The sequence below is a fragment of the Trachurus trachurus genome (genome assembly GCF_905171665.1).
Source record: "Trachurus trachurus genome assembly, chromosome: 9".
Lineage (NCBI taxonomy): Eukaryota > Metazoa > Chordata > Actinopteri > Carangiformes > Carangidae > Trachurus > Trachurus trachurus.
Window position 1 is genome coordinate 7,451,115 of NC_139895.1, and position 14,684 is coordinate 7,465,798.

Sequence of the window (14,684 nt, forward strand, 5' to 3'; positions counted from 1 at the left end):
AGGGTGGGGGGGGTTGGAGGGTTGGAGGGGGGGTGCAGGGTACAGGAGAGGGAGGGAGGGTGAGGGAGGTGGTGGTGGGAGTGAAAGCAAGCAGCAGCAGGAAGAGGAGAAGAGGAGGCAGGAAACAGCTGCAGCTACACGACTGTGACGTCCATGTTCAGGACTTCACCCCAGACGGTTAGCTGTTAGCCGTTAGCTGTTAGCGTCGTGCACAGGTGAACATGTAGAGTGTGTGTGTGTGTGTGTGTGTGTGTCAGGGTTTCTGTAGGGCAAGCCTAAAAAGGTCTAAAATTTGAAAATCGAAATTTTAGGCCTTAAGAAAGCTTTTGGTGTGCGTTCACAACAGAAGCTTCCAAAGCGTCAAAAACGCTCCAGGGTGTGCTTCAGACAAGACAGCTCCCAAAACGGCAAATATTTTCAGCCGCTTTGGTCGCTCGTCACGTGACTGATGCCAAAGTTCGAACGCGCTGGTCATTGGGGAGCCGAAATACAAAAAAAAGAAAAAAAAAAGTGAGCCGACGGACGTCTCTATTCTGACAGGTTGCGCCGAACCGCGTCATAGCTAATTACCCTAAAGTTAACCATGGCTCAACTTCTCGTCTGGTGACGCTTTGGTCGCTCAGTGTCGCCGGGCTCTCATTGAAAATTAATCGACTTCCAGCATTTTGCCGCTTTGGAAGCTTTTGGTGTGAACGCACAGTTACATTTGTTGAACTATTGTGTTCAAGTCTTAAAGGGATACTTCACCCAAAATCAATAATTCACCAATTTTCTGTGTTGAAATTTCTTTATTTGGATAAACCCCTTTAGATGTGTCATCTTGTTTTCGAGGCGGTCCAAACATACAGACAAACATGAACTTATGTTCTCAACAATAAAGAAAAAACGAACAGACAAACAAACAAAAAAAGTTGAAACAAAAAATAAAACAAAGCACAAACCACAGTTAATATAACTACATTGTGTAGGAACCCTGTCTTCATCTTATCTGTCTGGATCAGGAGGACAACACACTCTGAGGTCAAAGGTCTGGTTTTGTTTCCAGAAACGCCCAACAAACAACCAAATAAACAAAGGGAAGTGGAGATGCTAAGCTAAGATGCTAACAGGTAGCCTCTCTTCTTCTCTGCTCCTGCAGGAAGCAGCAGACAGTCTGCCGACCATATGCCGCCACCCGCTGGCTTCTCTTTTTACTCTCTGCTCTCGGGGTCAGAGTCTGATTACCCATCATCCTCCGCTCACTGCCTCCCCACTGGAGTTAGAGTTGTTGCTCAGAAAGGCCCGAGATGAAGATGATACGAGTTTAAATGTATCATCATAAATCTTCATGATCGGATCTCTTTGTTGTGTCTGGAACGACACTAATTAACTGATAGATTAGTGTTAGATAATCAATAATGATAGTTTCCTGTCATAGTTGACACCAGATCCAGGGTCAGATTCTTAATCCTATCTAACTTTTTAACTGTAACCGACCAGAAATAAACTTTTTATTGACTATAAACTTTTATTTATTATTTTATTTTATTGTAAATCTAAGTCAACACGATCTACAGCAGCAAGGATCAATGTCAAGATTGTGTTTGGCTCTTTTTCTTTCTTTCTTTCTTTCTTTCTTTCTTTCTTTCTTTCTTTCTTTCTTTCTACCCCTCTCTATCTATACCTCTTTCTATCATCCTTCTCTCTCTGTCCCTTTTTTCTCTCTTTTTCTTCTTTCTTTCTTTCTTCTCCCCCCTTTCTCTGTCTTTTTACTTCTTTCTTTCTTTCTTTCTTTCTTTCTTTCTATCTTTCCTTCTACTCCTCTCTCTCTATCTCTTTATTTATTTCTTTTTACGTCTTTTCTTTCTTTCTTTCTTTCTTTCTTTCTTTCTTTCTTTCTACCCCTCTCTATCTCTACCTCTTTCTATCATCCTTCTCTCTCTGTCCCTTCTTTCTCTCTTTTTATTCTTTCTTTCTTTCTTCTCCCCCCCTTTCTCTTTCTTTCTTTCTTTCTTTCTTTCTTTCTTTCTTTCTTTCTTTCTTTCTTTCTTTCTCTTGTTTCAACTATTTCTTCAGCTCATTGGGCATTGCTTCAGCAATAGCGTTCAGCTGCTTTCAGCATTCACATGCATTTTCTGCAGGGAATGCTTTCTTTCTTTTTCTAGTTATTATTAGTTGTGCACATGATTATTCACGTAACAGAGTGACAGTAGATGATGAGAAGTGAGAAGTTTCTTTATGGGGGAATTAGCTCAGACGGTAGCTTAGCGCTCACTTAGCATGCACGCATTCTCCGCGAGACTTTTGATTTGATTTTACAGTCCCAGATCAATAAAGTTTGGTAAAGGTTTTGTAATATACATTAAATGTATGTAGAGGGTTTTGTTCAGCTCTGGTTTGGGAAAAGGTGACAACTACTGTTTCACCAGTAAATAGTCGGGTCCATGATGTAAAAAGATTGGGAAGTTGATCCTGCAGAGAAGAAAAGAGGACGTTAGAGAAATATAACGTTCAGGCGTCCACGTAATTGTGACCTTTCACGAGGGTCAAAGCTGTAAATGTGGGTTTTGTCCATGTGTAGATGTGGAGGCATTTACAACAGGCCTCACTTCTTCTCTGTCGTCTTTCTATGTGTTAAACTTCACAGTCCTGTGAGGAGTAAACGTTTTTATTTAATTATTTAATACATTTTTTTTAATGCTGTCCTCCCATGTACCTTATGTGCCGGTATAATCTTTATTCATCTCTTTACAATGAGGAGAAATGCCTGAGTTGTCAGCGAGCATCATGTATTTGGCCGAGTCTCAGGTGGCTCTGATTTCCCAGCAGGCCAGATGGCAGCGCTGTGTGGGCAGTGTGTGTCTGTGTGTGTGTCTGTGTGTGTGTGTGGACGAGGGGAGATGAGGAGACGAGGGCCAGCAGCCTCGTGGAGGGAGGATTGCTCACACTCTGGCTCGGCGCTCCGTCCCCGTGCAGCTGTGCTTCTCCGTCCAACTTGAACTTTTAATTTGTTCAATATGTGGCCGAGAACACCGAGTGAAACCAAACACATGTCTGGTGGCTCAGGCCTGACGGGGCCGAGGACCAGGAGGACGACGAGGACGAAGAAGACGACACCACGTGGAGTCTTGTCTTTAACTCGTCAGGGAAGCTGCAAGGATAAAGGACCAGTGCACAGTTTATTTAAAAGGAAGCGTCAGAGAAAACCGGAAAAGCTGCAGCTGCTTTGACCCATTGACCTTTCACTGATCGTTAGGGGTGGGAATCTTTTACTATCTCACAATTAGATTCGATTCTGATCTTTGGGGCTATGATTCGATTCAAAATTGTTTTTCGATTCAAAACGATTTGATTCATAATGATTTCTGCTTCAGTCTATCGGTGTGCAAAGGATCCTCATGATCTACTCCAGTCTGCTTTGCAAGACAGAATGACTGAAGTGTCTTTTTCACATTTATTGAGTTTTAAACATTTATCCATGCTTAGATGGAATTGTTGAAACTGTTGCATAAAAGCAATATCACATGTTGCTTAAGTAACACAATTAAAAGTGCCTCTTTATTTTTTTAAAAATAGTGCAGTTTTTCCTTCACTCGCTCCAGGGAGTTGATCATTTTGAAGTTGAAATTATCTCATCTGTTGATTTTAAACAGAAAAAATGAAACATTTGCAGCAACTTATTCTTATTTGTTTAGGTATTTTTGTCTTTATTCAGATAGAAGAGTGATTGAAAGACGGGACAGGGAAGTCAGAGTCAGAGAGAGAGAGGGGATGGTGTGCAGCAAAGGATCATGGGATTGGACTCAAACCCGTGGAGAAGTCCCAATGCAGCACAGTCTGAATCTGTCCATGATCAAGTTAATAAGATTATCTATACTACATGCATAGTTTCCTTTCCTTTCACTTTATTTATTCAAATAAAGACGTTAAACATTTATAACTTTTATAATAATTAGTATCAAAGTAGGAAAAAATCTTTATAACTGATGGATGAAGTCTTTAATGAAGTTTAATTGACGCTCTAGTGTCACCAATTATCAAGCACACTGGTAATAATAATATGTTTTATTTCTAGGCGCCTTTCAAAAATAGTGAAAAACAACATAACAATAAATCAGAAATATAACAAGAACATATAAACAATAAATAGATCAAATTAACTTGAGGTAGAGAGGTACAACACCTGTTAGATGCAGTTTATTTTGCATTTTCTGCAGCATTAACAGTCTCTCCTCTGTGTTTCTCCCTGAAGTCAATGAGACTTTAAACCTGAGCTGTTTGCTGCTCTTTCATCTCAACCTGTGGTTTTTTTTTTTTTTTAACCTGTGCAGGTGAAGCTGCAGCAGCACCGACTCACTCACTCACTGACTGACTCACTGTGTCGTGCTGTCTACACTTATATTAACACTTTGTGTGAGGACTGTTGCAGGCAGCGCTCCTGTCCTGTTGCTGTTGGATTAACTAAGCCTGAGATTAACTAAGCTACTGTGTGGCTGCGAGGCTTTAATGTGGAGACAGAGAAAGTGTCTGTTCTGCTGATAAGATCTTTCAAAGCCCGAAGCTTATCACTGCAAAATAAGCATCTTGCAACTGGATTACAACTCTCATGCTTGCAAGTGTTTTCTCACTACAGTCCAGATGGGAGATTCGTTCTGTAACCTAAATAGACGCTGTTTTTCTTTCGTGCATCTTCTTCTTCGTCTTCTTCTTCTTCTTTTTTGATATTGTAAATGTGACAAACTTATACAATCGATTAATACGACAATCCAGTGCAAACACTCGCAGCTCGTCATCAGCTGTGGTTTATTTGTCTCCTCAAAAGAAAGAAATTTTTTATTTATCGTCTACAAAGTCGTCGGGAGCCGCGAACACATGGCGACTTGAATTTAAACTGTAGTTTTTTGTTGAACTGATAAATGATCGACATGTGTTTGATTATCGAACGAATCAGTGAAGGAGAGAACAGAAAGAGAGAGAGAGAGAGAGGATATGGAGGAGTGTGGTTTGACTCACGCTCTGGATCAGCTCCGACACTGCGACCTACAAGTTTTATGAACGTGTTGATGTTTTGATGTTGACGTGAACTGACAGTTTGGCTCTAACCCCTCCCCTGAGATTACACTACCTGCACACACACACACACACACACACACACACACACACACACACACACACACACACACACACACACACACACACACACCATGACTAATGTTCTCTGTGGGTTCCTCTGGCCGTCGCTCGTCCAGTTGCTCACTAAAAGCTTTTTTTTTTTGGTCGGTGCAGCCTGAATAATGTCAGAACAAACATCTCTGAAGCTTCATATTTCATCCTCAGCTGCAGCCGCGTCAATAAAAACAGAGTCGTTGTGGAGTTTAGGTCATTTCTTGCTCAAGTGAATGATTGTTTGCAGGTGCGTCCAGCTCAGTGAATGGAGTTGACTTTGGAAGTCACTCACACAGACACACACACATTTATGGAAACCACCGAGCTGTCCGGAACAGGCTGTGGTTGTGAGATTATAGTTTATTTAACCTTTTCCACCTTTGTTGACTCGAGCCGTCGTTTTTCCGACGTGAAGTTAAAGGTCCCACATTGTGTAAAATTTAACTTTCATGTCTTTTTTTTTTATTATAAAGTAGCTCTACATTTTATATTAAAGGGACTATGAGGAGTTTAGTTTCTTCTTGGACCGGCGCAAGACAGACGAAAGCGAAAGCATTTGCCAAGAATGTTTTTATTGATCAAGAATGAAAGTCGGAGGTTCAAAGACGATCAGATTAAACGATGCCAACTAGCGATCCAGCGCCGTTATTCCCATTGCCCACCGGGCAGCTTCTGGAAAACCTAAAGTAGGAAATGCTGGGAGAGTCGACCACTAAATAATAATATCAAAATAACGATAAAGACAAAACGATATATTTATCGAAAATGGAGCCATTAACAAGTGGGTAAAGTAGATTCATCCACATTAATATGAGACTCTTTTAGAACCGAAAGCAAACTCCTCAGGGTTTCTTTACCAGTAGGAATATATTAAAGTGCACAGTTTGTCTTTAAAAATGAGCCGTCAGGTCTTCCTGTAACTTTATGATGTCACAACAAAGCCCCGCCCCCTCACCACCTGGACCCACCACTATCCAACAACCTGCAGGATTTGGTTTCTTTGAGTGTTTTATTCTGAAATCTGCTCCTTTTTTAATTATTGGATCAGTCAAGAAAACAGTCAGCCAATCAGAAGAGAGACTCAGAGCTTCCTCTCTTCTGATTGGCTGACACCGACCTGTTGTTACTAGAGCTGCATAGAGAAGCTGGAAAAACTACACTGAGATGGTTTTTGGCTCTTTTAAAACCACAGATATATGTTTCTTATGGGTCAAAGTGAAAAAGTGTAAAAAGTATTGAACTTTTCAATATTTAATATTTTTTTTATTCACATAAGACAAAGAGTGATGACATCATTACACGCCACAACAAAAGATTATAATAACAAAGTTTTGGTGCCAAACAGTGACAAGTTTTTGAGTTAGAGATGACAATCAAAATCACACACAGACACACACACACACACACACACACACACACACACACACACACACACACACACACAGACACGCTCCTGGAGCTCTGCCTCCAGTTACAAGCCAACGGTCCAAGTGACAAACATGTCACTGGGCAACGTGGACGTGTGCAGCTCCTGTCAACACGGCGACCTTAAGACTGCACTGCTCCTCTGAGTGTGTGGAGCGTTCAACGCCGTCGCATCGTTTCACACACACACACACACACACACACACACACCAAACAGTCCCTTTACCGTTTACCTTGGCGATGCTCAACAGGATGTAAAGGGGCCGCAGCACCAGGAAGCCTGTTTTATCTCGGTGTTGTGTCAAGAATTTCTTTATTTTTTAAAGTTTATAGACAAAATATGAATCAAAACAACAAATAAAATATGTTTTTTATTATTTTTTAATGTTTATAAACATAAATATGAATCTAAACAACAAATAAAAGACGATTTTTATTATTTTTTAATGTTTATAAACATAAATATGAATCAAAACAACAAATAAAAGAAGTTTTTATTATTTTTTAATGCTTATAAACATAAATATGAATCAAAACAACAAATAAAAGAAGTTTTTTATAATTGTATAATGCTTATAAACATAAATATGAATCAAAACAACAAATAAAAGATGTTTTTTATTATTTTTTAATGTTTATAAACATAAATATGCATCAAAACAAGACATAAAATAATTTTTAATGTTTATAAACATACATATGAATCATAACAATGGACAAAACAGGTTGCAGCTTGAGTTTAAAACTAATTCTCCACATCTGAGGTCGCTGCTGTGTCGGTATGTTTCTGTGTGTTTCCATGGGAACGCAGTGATGATGAAGCTTATTAATCAAAGTCTTCATTTAGACTCTGACCCCTCCCCTCCCTCCCTCTCTTGTCTCTTCACCTCTCCATCTCGCCACCTGACTCACCGTCGTCCATCCTCAGACACGCTCACGTCCTGTCTGATGAGATTTCACTGACGTTTCCGCGCTGACATATTCAGACTATTGTTTGTGTGGCGCTCCGGGTGGCACAGGTGGGCCGCCGCTTTCACCACCGCCGCCGCCGCCACCGCTCCAACATGGCCCAGTTACAAGGCGCCGCTCGCTGCCAAGTCAGGCCCCGCTCATCCGGGGAACAGGGGAGCTGGAATGGGTTTGACCGTATTGTGCTGCACCTGCTTCGCCCTCGCAACCAGATCCCCCCGCCCCTCCCTCGCTTCCTCGCTTCGCCCCTCGCCATCCTGCCGCCACTGCACACAGCGCTCCTCCTTCCTCCTTCCTGTCTTCGCCGTAAAACCCGCAAAATCCACTGAACTTAGCCGCTCTGATGGCCGCGGCCAAAACAGCATCTGATGTGCCTTATTTGTTGACTGTGTGAGATTAGTTGCAGAGGGTACACGTCGAGGGGCTTACCGTGCAGAAACGGCGAGAAGCCCTCCACTCCGCTCCTCCACCAAACAACCGCCGGCTCTGCCAAGTAATGAGGAGAGGAAGAACTCTCCAGCTTGTCTAAAGCCCCCGTCACAGTCGGTCCGTGCTGCACGCTGCTGCTGCTGCTGCTGCTGCTGCTGCTGCTGCTGCCCGAGCCAGACTGTAGTGTAGTGTAGTGTTGTAGTGCAGATACTGTACCAGCTCCCGCCGGCGCCACGGCGACCGGGCTGCGTCTCCGTCCAGGTGGCGGCAGCGGCTCCACCTGAAGGTCCTGAATCCATCACCGTAAACTATTCGCTGATTCTCTGAAACTTTTACGCCACAAAACTCAAAATCGAAATCAGAAATTCAACTTTTCCATCAGTTCCCACCACTAATCAACTCATCCAATCACAGAGCTGATTGGTGGATTGATTGATAGTTTGTCCAGTCAGATGTTCCTTCTGTAGATGAATGTCATCTACAGAAGGATGACATTGTGGGGTGATCACTCATCACCCCAGTATGTAACTTATTTGTCTTTTTATTATCAAAAATCAAATCTGTCTTTCATAAATATGTATTTCACTGAAGTGGAATCACACCTGCATACAAATGAAAGCTTTCTCGTACCTTAGAATGAGTTGTTACAAGTCGTTACAAATACATAAGTGGGCGACGCACCGAACCGAGGCGGCCATGTTGCATCGCCATTTTTTTACGTTGATTGGCAGTGTGACCGTAGGTAACCACGGAAACTCAGCGGAGCTGTGGGCTCGGCCTGTTAAAACTGTCACCACTGTGTAGTGTGAGGAAGGACGGAGGCACTGATGTTGCATTCAGGTGCAGTCAGGCAGACGGCCGTCGGCAAACCAACCGGATGTCATTTTACTCCACGAGAGAAAGACGGTAAAACAATACGACATCACCATGACAACATATTGTCAGGCCTGTATTGTTTTGCCTCGTGCTGGCGGACCACTTGTTTACATAGACGCTTGTTTATCCTGTTACATGCAGCGTCTGTTGTCTGTCTGACGTCTGCCCGATTTCACGTGAATGCAACATCAAGAATACGTTCCGATATGCAACCGCACCGCTAGATGGGGGGAATTCCTACATATTAAACATTTAAAGAGGAACTATGCTACTTTTTCACCTTCAGCTTCAGAGTTAAATAACTGACTTGTAACTAGTTAGTTCCAGGGAGAATGGAGGCTCTCTGCCTTCCACCTAGCGTCTCTTGGCTGAAAACCAACCTTGTAAGATCAGAGCCTCCGACCCGGTGTCCCAGCTCTCGTCTCTGCGGCACCGCCACACAAACGTAACGCGCCCCGTAAACCGCAACCTCTTGTTTATGACAGATAAGACTACACAAATATACACATGGTAACATGGTAGATGATAAATAACGTTATCCACCGCTCCATGGATTGATTTCTCACCGGCTTCGTTGCAAACAAATGCACATGGAGGAGAGGAGGGTTAGCAGCCCAAAGCAGTGATGCTGTTTTATTTTCTAACAAAACAAAACAAAACACATAGAAAATAATACAATAATATATAAAACAATCGGCAAATCTTGTATGAAGCTGGGTCGAGGATTTAAAAACACCAACAGGCACCAAACTTTTTATTTTGAAAGTGATTTGTAGATAAAACTAACAGCTGATCTGCCTGGTTCAATACAAACTCCATGAACTTGTATTAAAAGACGTTGATTTTGATTCAATCCAGACGACCAGACTCAGAGATGTGATTATAGATCGTTATAGATGATAGATATTTCCTGTGAGTCTCTGTATTTGCTCAAACTGTTCAGGAACTGTCTCTGTCACTCTCAACTCCCAGCAGCATTTTTTCCAAACATGGCCACAACTCCTCCTCACTTCCTGCCAAATCAAACAAAGAGACCAATCAATCAATGAACAGAACAGCTCCTCATCATCTGAGCTCAGCAGCTGATAAATCAATAGTATCAGTATCAGCATCAATACACAGTGAGAACAGTCGGAGGTTCTCAGGTTCCTGCAGGACGTTTTATCACCTGTGGAAAATCCACTCATTGGTTATTTATGCTGCTCGGAAGTCGGAAAAAAACAAGCTCCGAGTTGTCAAAAACTAATTGAACGGCGTCAAACTCGGAAGTTACAGGTCGGAAACTCAGGTATCATTTCAGAGCTCCGACTTTCCGACTTGACATCACGACAACATCAAAACATGGCGGCCCTCGTCTTATACGATTAGAATTTTAAAAAATTAAGTTTTTTGTTGAGGTTTTACAGTAATGCATATATTTTGTGTATTATTGCAGTATATGAAATACGTTTATAATTTATTGCTGCATATACAGTATTTTTCGTATTCAGCGATGAGCCATTTTTTTTTTTATTTAACCTTTATTTAACCAGGCGAAAAATCATTAAGAACAGGTTCTTATTTGCAATGATGGCCTGACTGCAATGATGGCCTGAGCCACAATATGCCAAACTTCCTTCGGGTATCCATGTTTTTTCTCTTCCGAGTTCCTGCAGCGTGAACACAATGATGTCGGAAGTCGGACATTTCCGAGTTGGGAATTCGGACCTCCGAGTTGTTTTGAACGCAGCATTAGTCTGGTTCTGGTTCAGAGATGTTCTGGAGTATTTAATTTACCCATGATGCTTTGCTGCCCCCCTCTCTCTCTCACATACATGTAGAAGGATGTTAATGTTGCACATTAAAGGGTCGTTCCGTCCATCAGCTATCGTTGTACCAGTCAGAGCAGAGAGGCATTATGGGACAACAAGGGGGAGACAGTGTGTGTGTGTTTCAGAAGCAGCAGCACATGTAAACACACACACACACGCACACACACAGAGGCCGGGCTGTGTGTGTGTGTGTGTGTGTGTGTGTGTGTGTGTGTGTGTGTGTGTGTGTGTGTGTGTGTGTGTGTGTGTGTGTGTGTGTGTGAGGCTGCTGCTGCTGGGGATTCGCTGTGTGAGAGCTCCCTCTTGGTGCCAGTCGACCGACTGTTGGTGAACAGGCTGCTGCTGTGTGAGAGGCTCAGACAGCTGCTTCCACACACACACACACACACACACACACACACACACACACACACACACACACACACACACACACACACACACACACACACACACACACAACCACAGACACACACGCAGACACACACACAGATAAATGCATGTTGTGTGAGAGTGTGCACAGGAAGACTTCACTGAGACGTTGTTGTTGTTGCTGCAGCTTCAGACTTCAATGCATCTGTGAAAAGTTTGTTTTATATGTTATATTATATTATAATATGTCCTCTTTCTCTTTTATTATAATATTTTTTTCAATTTTATCTTTATATTTACCTTTATTATAGACGTTGTTATTATTATTACAGAAATATCTGTTACCAAAAGAGTCAAAATTAAAACAATAGCTGCTACAGACAAATGAAAATTAGACTGTATTTAAATATGAAAATGAGATATGTAATAAAATGATTGAAATGTGCTGTTAAAGTTGAATTAGAAAAGTTATTAAAATCCTCTTTTTCTCTTTTTCTCTCTTCTGTGTCATTTTCAGGGTCGCTGTATGAATTTCAACCGTGTGCCACATCAGTAGAAGAAAAAGAAGAAGAAGAGAAGGACTACTGTGTGAAAACCAACATGTGCTGATCGCTGTGGACGAGAGAAGAAAAAGAAAAAGAAAAAGAAGAATTATTTCAGGTTGTTTTTTTGTAGATGTGTAATCCTGCAGCTCAAACCACTATCAGTTCACTGCGCTTCACAAAGTTTCTCCTCCTCCTGCTCACAGACTGTTGAAGCTCAACGGGTTTAAATGTTTATATTAACTTATTTTCTAACTTTTTCTTTTTACAACTGCATCCTTTTATTTTATTTGTGCTGTTTTTTAGTTGTTTTTTTAGTTGTTTTTTTTGTGTAAATAAGTACCAAAGGCGCTGCAGACCTCAGCTCTCAGACTCAGTTAGCGTTCAGTGCTCACCAAAGGCTTTAACATATTCTGACCATATTGTGCCTTCTGTGGAAAACCCAAATTTCATGGACACAGACGGAAGCTATCTAAAGGAAGAAAAAAAAACATGGAGGACAAAAAAAAAAAAAAAATATGGGGGTCTGTTTTTTTCTGTTTTTTTTATTTTGCCTTTTGGCGTGGAAGTGGGAATAATCCCAGCGGGGCCTCACGGGTGCAGAAGCAACGTCTCATCACGAATCCTCCTCCTCCTCCTCCAACTTCATCGGAGGCCGACGGCCCCGCGGCGGCCGCTGCTGCTGCCTCTGACCGGCTCATCCTGTCATTTTAACACTGAGAAGTGCACACGCATGACAAATTGTAGACAGGACGCCCCAAGGTATTGGAAGGCATCAAGACTTTGCCCTTTAGTTTTGTATTTTTTTTATTTTTTTCTGAAGACACCTTCCCTCCTTTCCCTTCCCTTTCATCCATTCATTCATTATGCGTCGCCCGGGAAAAGGGAAAAATTAATAGAGCGTTATCCGACCGCAGGACAGCCCTCCTGACTGACTGACCGGACCGACCGGGCGCCATGGCGATGATCTCCGGCCGGCAGCGGCATTTTGAGGGATTGATGCCTTTAAGACCTTGACATGGCGCTTGGTGTTTTTTGCCCCTGTTTTCTGCACAGTCTGCTCTCTGCTCAGCAAGGCGTAGCGCATCATGACCAGGCCCATCAGTTCAGACTTTAAAGACACAGATTCCCCGACGCTCCATCGCCATCTCCATCTCCATCCGACAACACAACACAACCCCTCCGAGGCCGCTGCACCGTTGCACCGCCGCCACCGCCGCCGTCACAACCCACTGTAGTTCTCTCGGCACCAGAATATCAAAGTTTAATTAAAATAATTAAAGGCAACAGCAAGCAGCAGCCTGTGAAGACTTGGCTGTCTCTCTTTTTTATGCCTTTTGACATTGGATGACCTACAAGCGCGTTATTCACCCGAAAAAAAAAAAAAAAGGAGGACACGGATGCCACACGGGTGACGGTGCGCCACGTCCAAAACGCAAACCCAAAGTAACGGATGCGATGGACGGATAAGTATTGTTCATTTCCAGAAATTATGCCCCCCCAACCCCTCCCACCCCAAAAAAAAAAAAAAGCAGGGGATATGTACTTCTATATAATGCGGATTTCTCAAGCGCGCTGTCATGACGCCAATCCCAAATGATGTCAGTTGAGTGTGAGCGGAAACACTGTGGGGGAGGAAAAGGGGGCAGCAGCTGAAGAAAAAGGCTCGAATGATCCAGTCACTTCGGATCCCGGACCTCAGATGCGAAATGGATATTCGAGTCGAAACCTGACAAAGCGCGGCCGGCTTTGACGGGAAGCGGTATAGACAATGACCAGTGGCTGGGTCAGTGGGATGTCTCCGTGCAAGCAGGGAAGCTTATCAAATGACACTAAAAATAAGTTCAACAACCATCAAGTTTGAGGGGGGAAAGAAAGAAAAAAAAAATGGGTTGGTGAGCATCTCTCACAGTCACTGTAGTGATGGTGATGGTGGGCGCGGTGGTGGCGGCGGGGCACGGGCGTGTGCGCGAACACGCCGCTCTAATTATTCCTTTGTTTCCTCCTCCTCGTCCAATCGGAGACAGAGAGAAAGAGACATAAATAATTCCAGATCGAATCCTCGGGGGCCGCGCTGGTATTTCTGTCCGACTTTAAACACTTTTAGCCTCTTGCATAATTTTTTTTTTTTAATTTAATCGGCTCATCATCATCATCATCATCATCATCATCGTTTTTACAGTAGGTTACAGCAGCAACGACCAGCAGCAGCAGCAGGAATGTTATTAACCCCGACTAATGAGATGTTTACTCAGCAGTCACAACACCCAAAAACACGTCACATATACGGTTATCTACAAAAAAAAAGAAGAAAAAAAACTGTTTTAAAATTGTTGCTTTTTGTAAATTGATGGGAAAAAAAACTTTTTTTATTTTTATTTTCTGCACTTCATTATGTTAAACAAAAAATAATCACTGCAATCCAACACTTTAAATACATTTTTTTTTTTTATTAAGAAAAAAGCAGTCGACACAATTGTTGATATTTCCTCCCATGTGTGATCTGCTCTCTCTGCTCTCTGCTCTGTTCATGTGCCAGAATGTGTAATTTATCTTTTTATTTTTTATTATTATTATTATTTTTATTATTATTATCTTTTCAGATTGTACAGTTTTTTAATCTTTTTTTTATATTCACGTACAGTAGCACCTTTAATTAAAGTCCAGGGTGGAGTTGTCACACCAGCTGCACATATTGAGTGTGAGCTTCAACCAAAAGACCAAAAGAAACAACAAATAAAAAGGAAAGAAAAAGAAAAAAGAAAGACAAAAAGCTTTGTTTTTTGTGTTTTTATATGAGTTTTACACTGTTTTTTTTTTTATTTTTGTTTGTTTTTTTTTATTTTCGGACAAGCGATTCCTGTTTCTGTTTTTACACTGCAGTCTGTTGTGTCAAATATACAGTCAGTGAAAAGTGAAGTGTGTTTTTGTTTTCTTTCTTGTCCTCTCTCTCTCTCTGTGTGTCTCTTTAACACGTGTGTGTGCTGGTAGGGGTGGACACGCTGAAGGCCATCTTTAATTGGGCCCTTACAGATTTATAGGGCCCGACAGGGAACGTGATTATACAGAGTGTGTGTGGACAGAGGAGTGGACAGTGTGCAGCCTTTCCCCCTGTGAA

General features: G+C 42.1%; 1 protein-coding gene across 1 annotated transcript in view; it reads left to right on the forward strand.

The window, feature by feature from the left end:
- The window catches only part of antxr2a (ANTXR cell adhesion molecule 2a), a 93,617-nt gene extending 79,195 nt beyond the window's left edge, over positions 1-14,422 (forward strand). Inside the window, exon 17 of the mRNA XM_083979931.1 lies at positions 11,542-14,422. Within this exon, the coding sequence (XP_083836057.1) occupies positions 11,542-11,580 (39 nt within the window). The 3' untranslated portion in view covers positions 11,581-14,422. The remainder of the gene's footprint in view (positions 1-11,541) is intronic.
- The last annotated feature ends 262 nt before the right edge of the window (positions 14,423-14,684 follow it).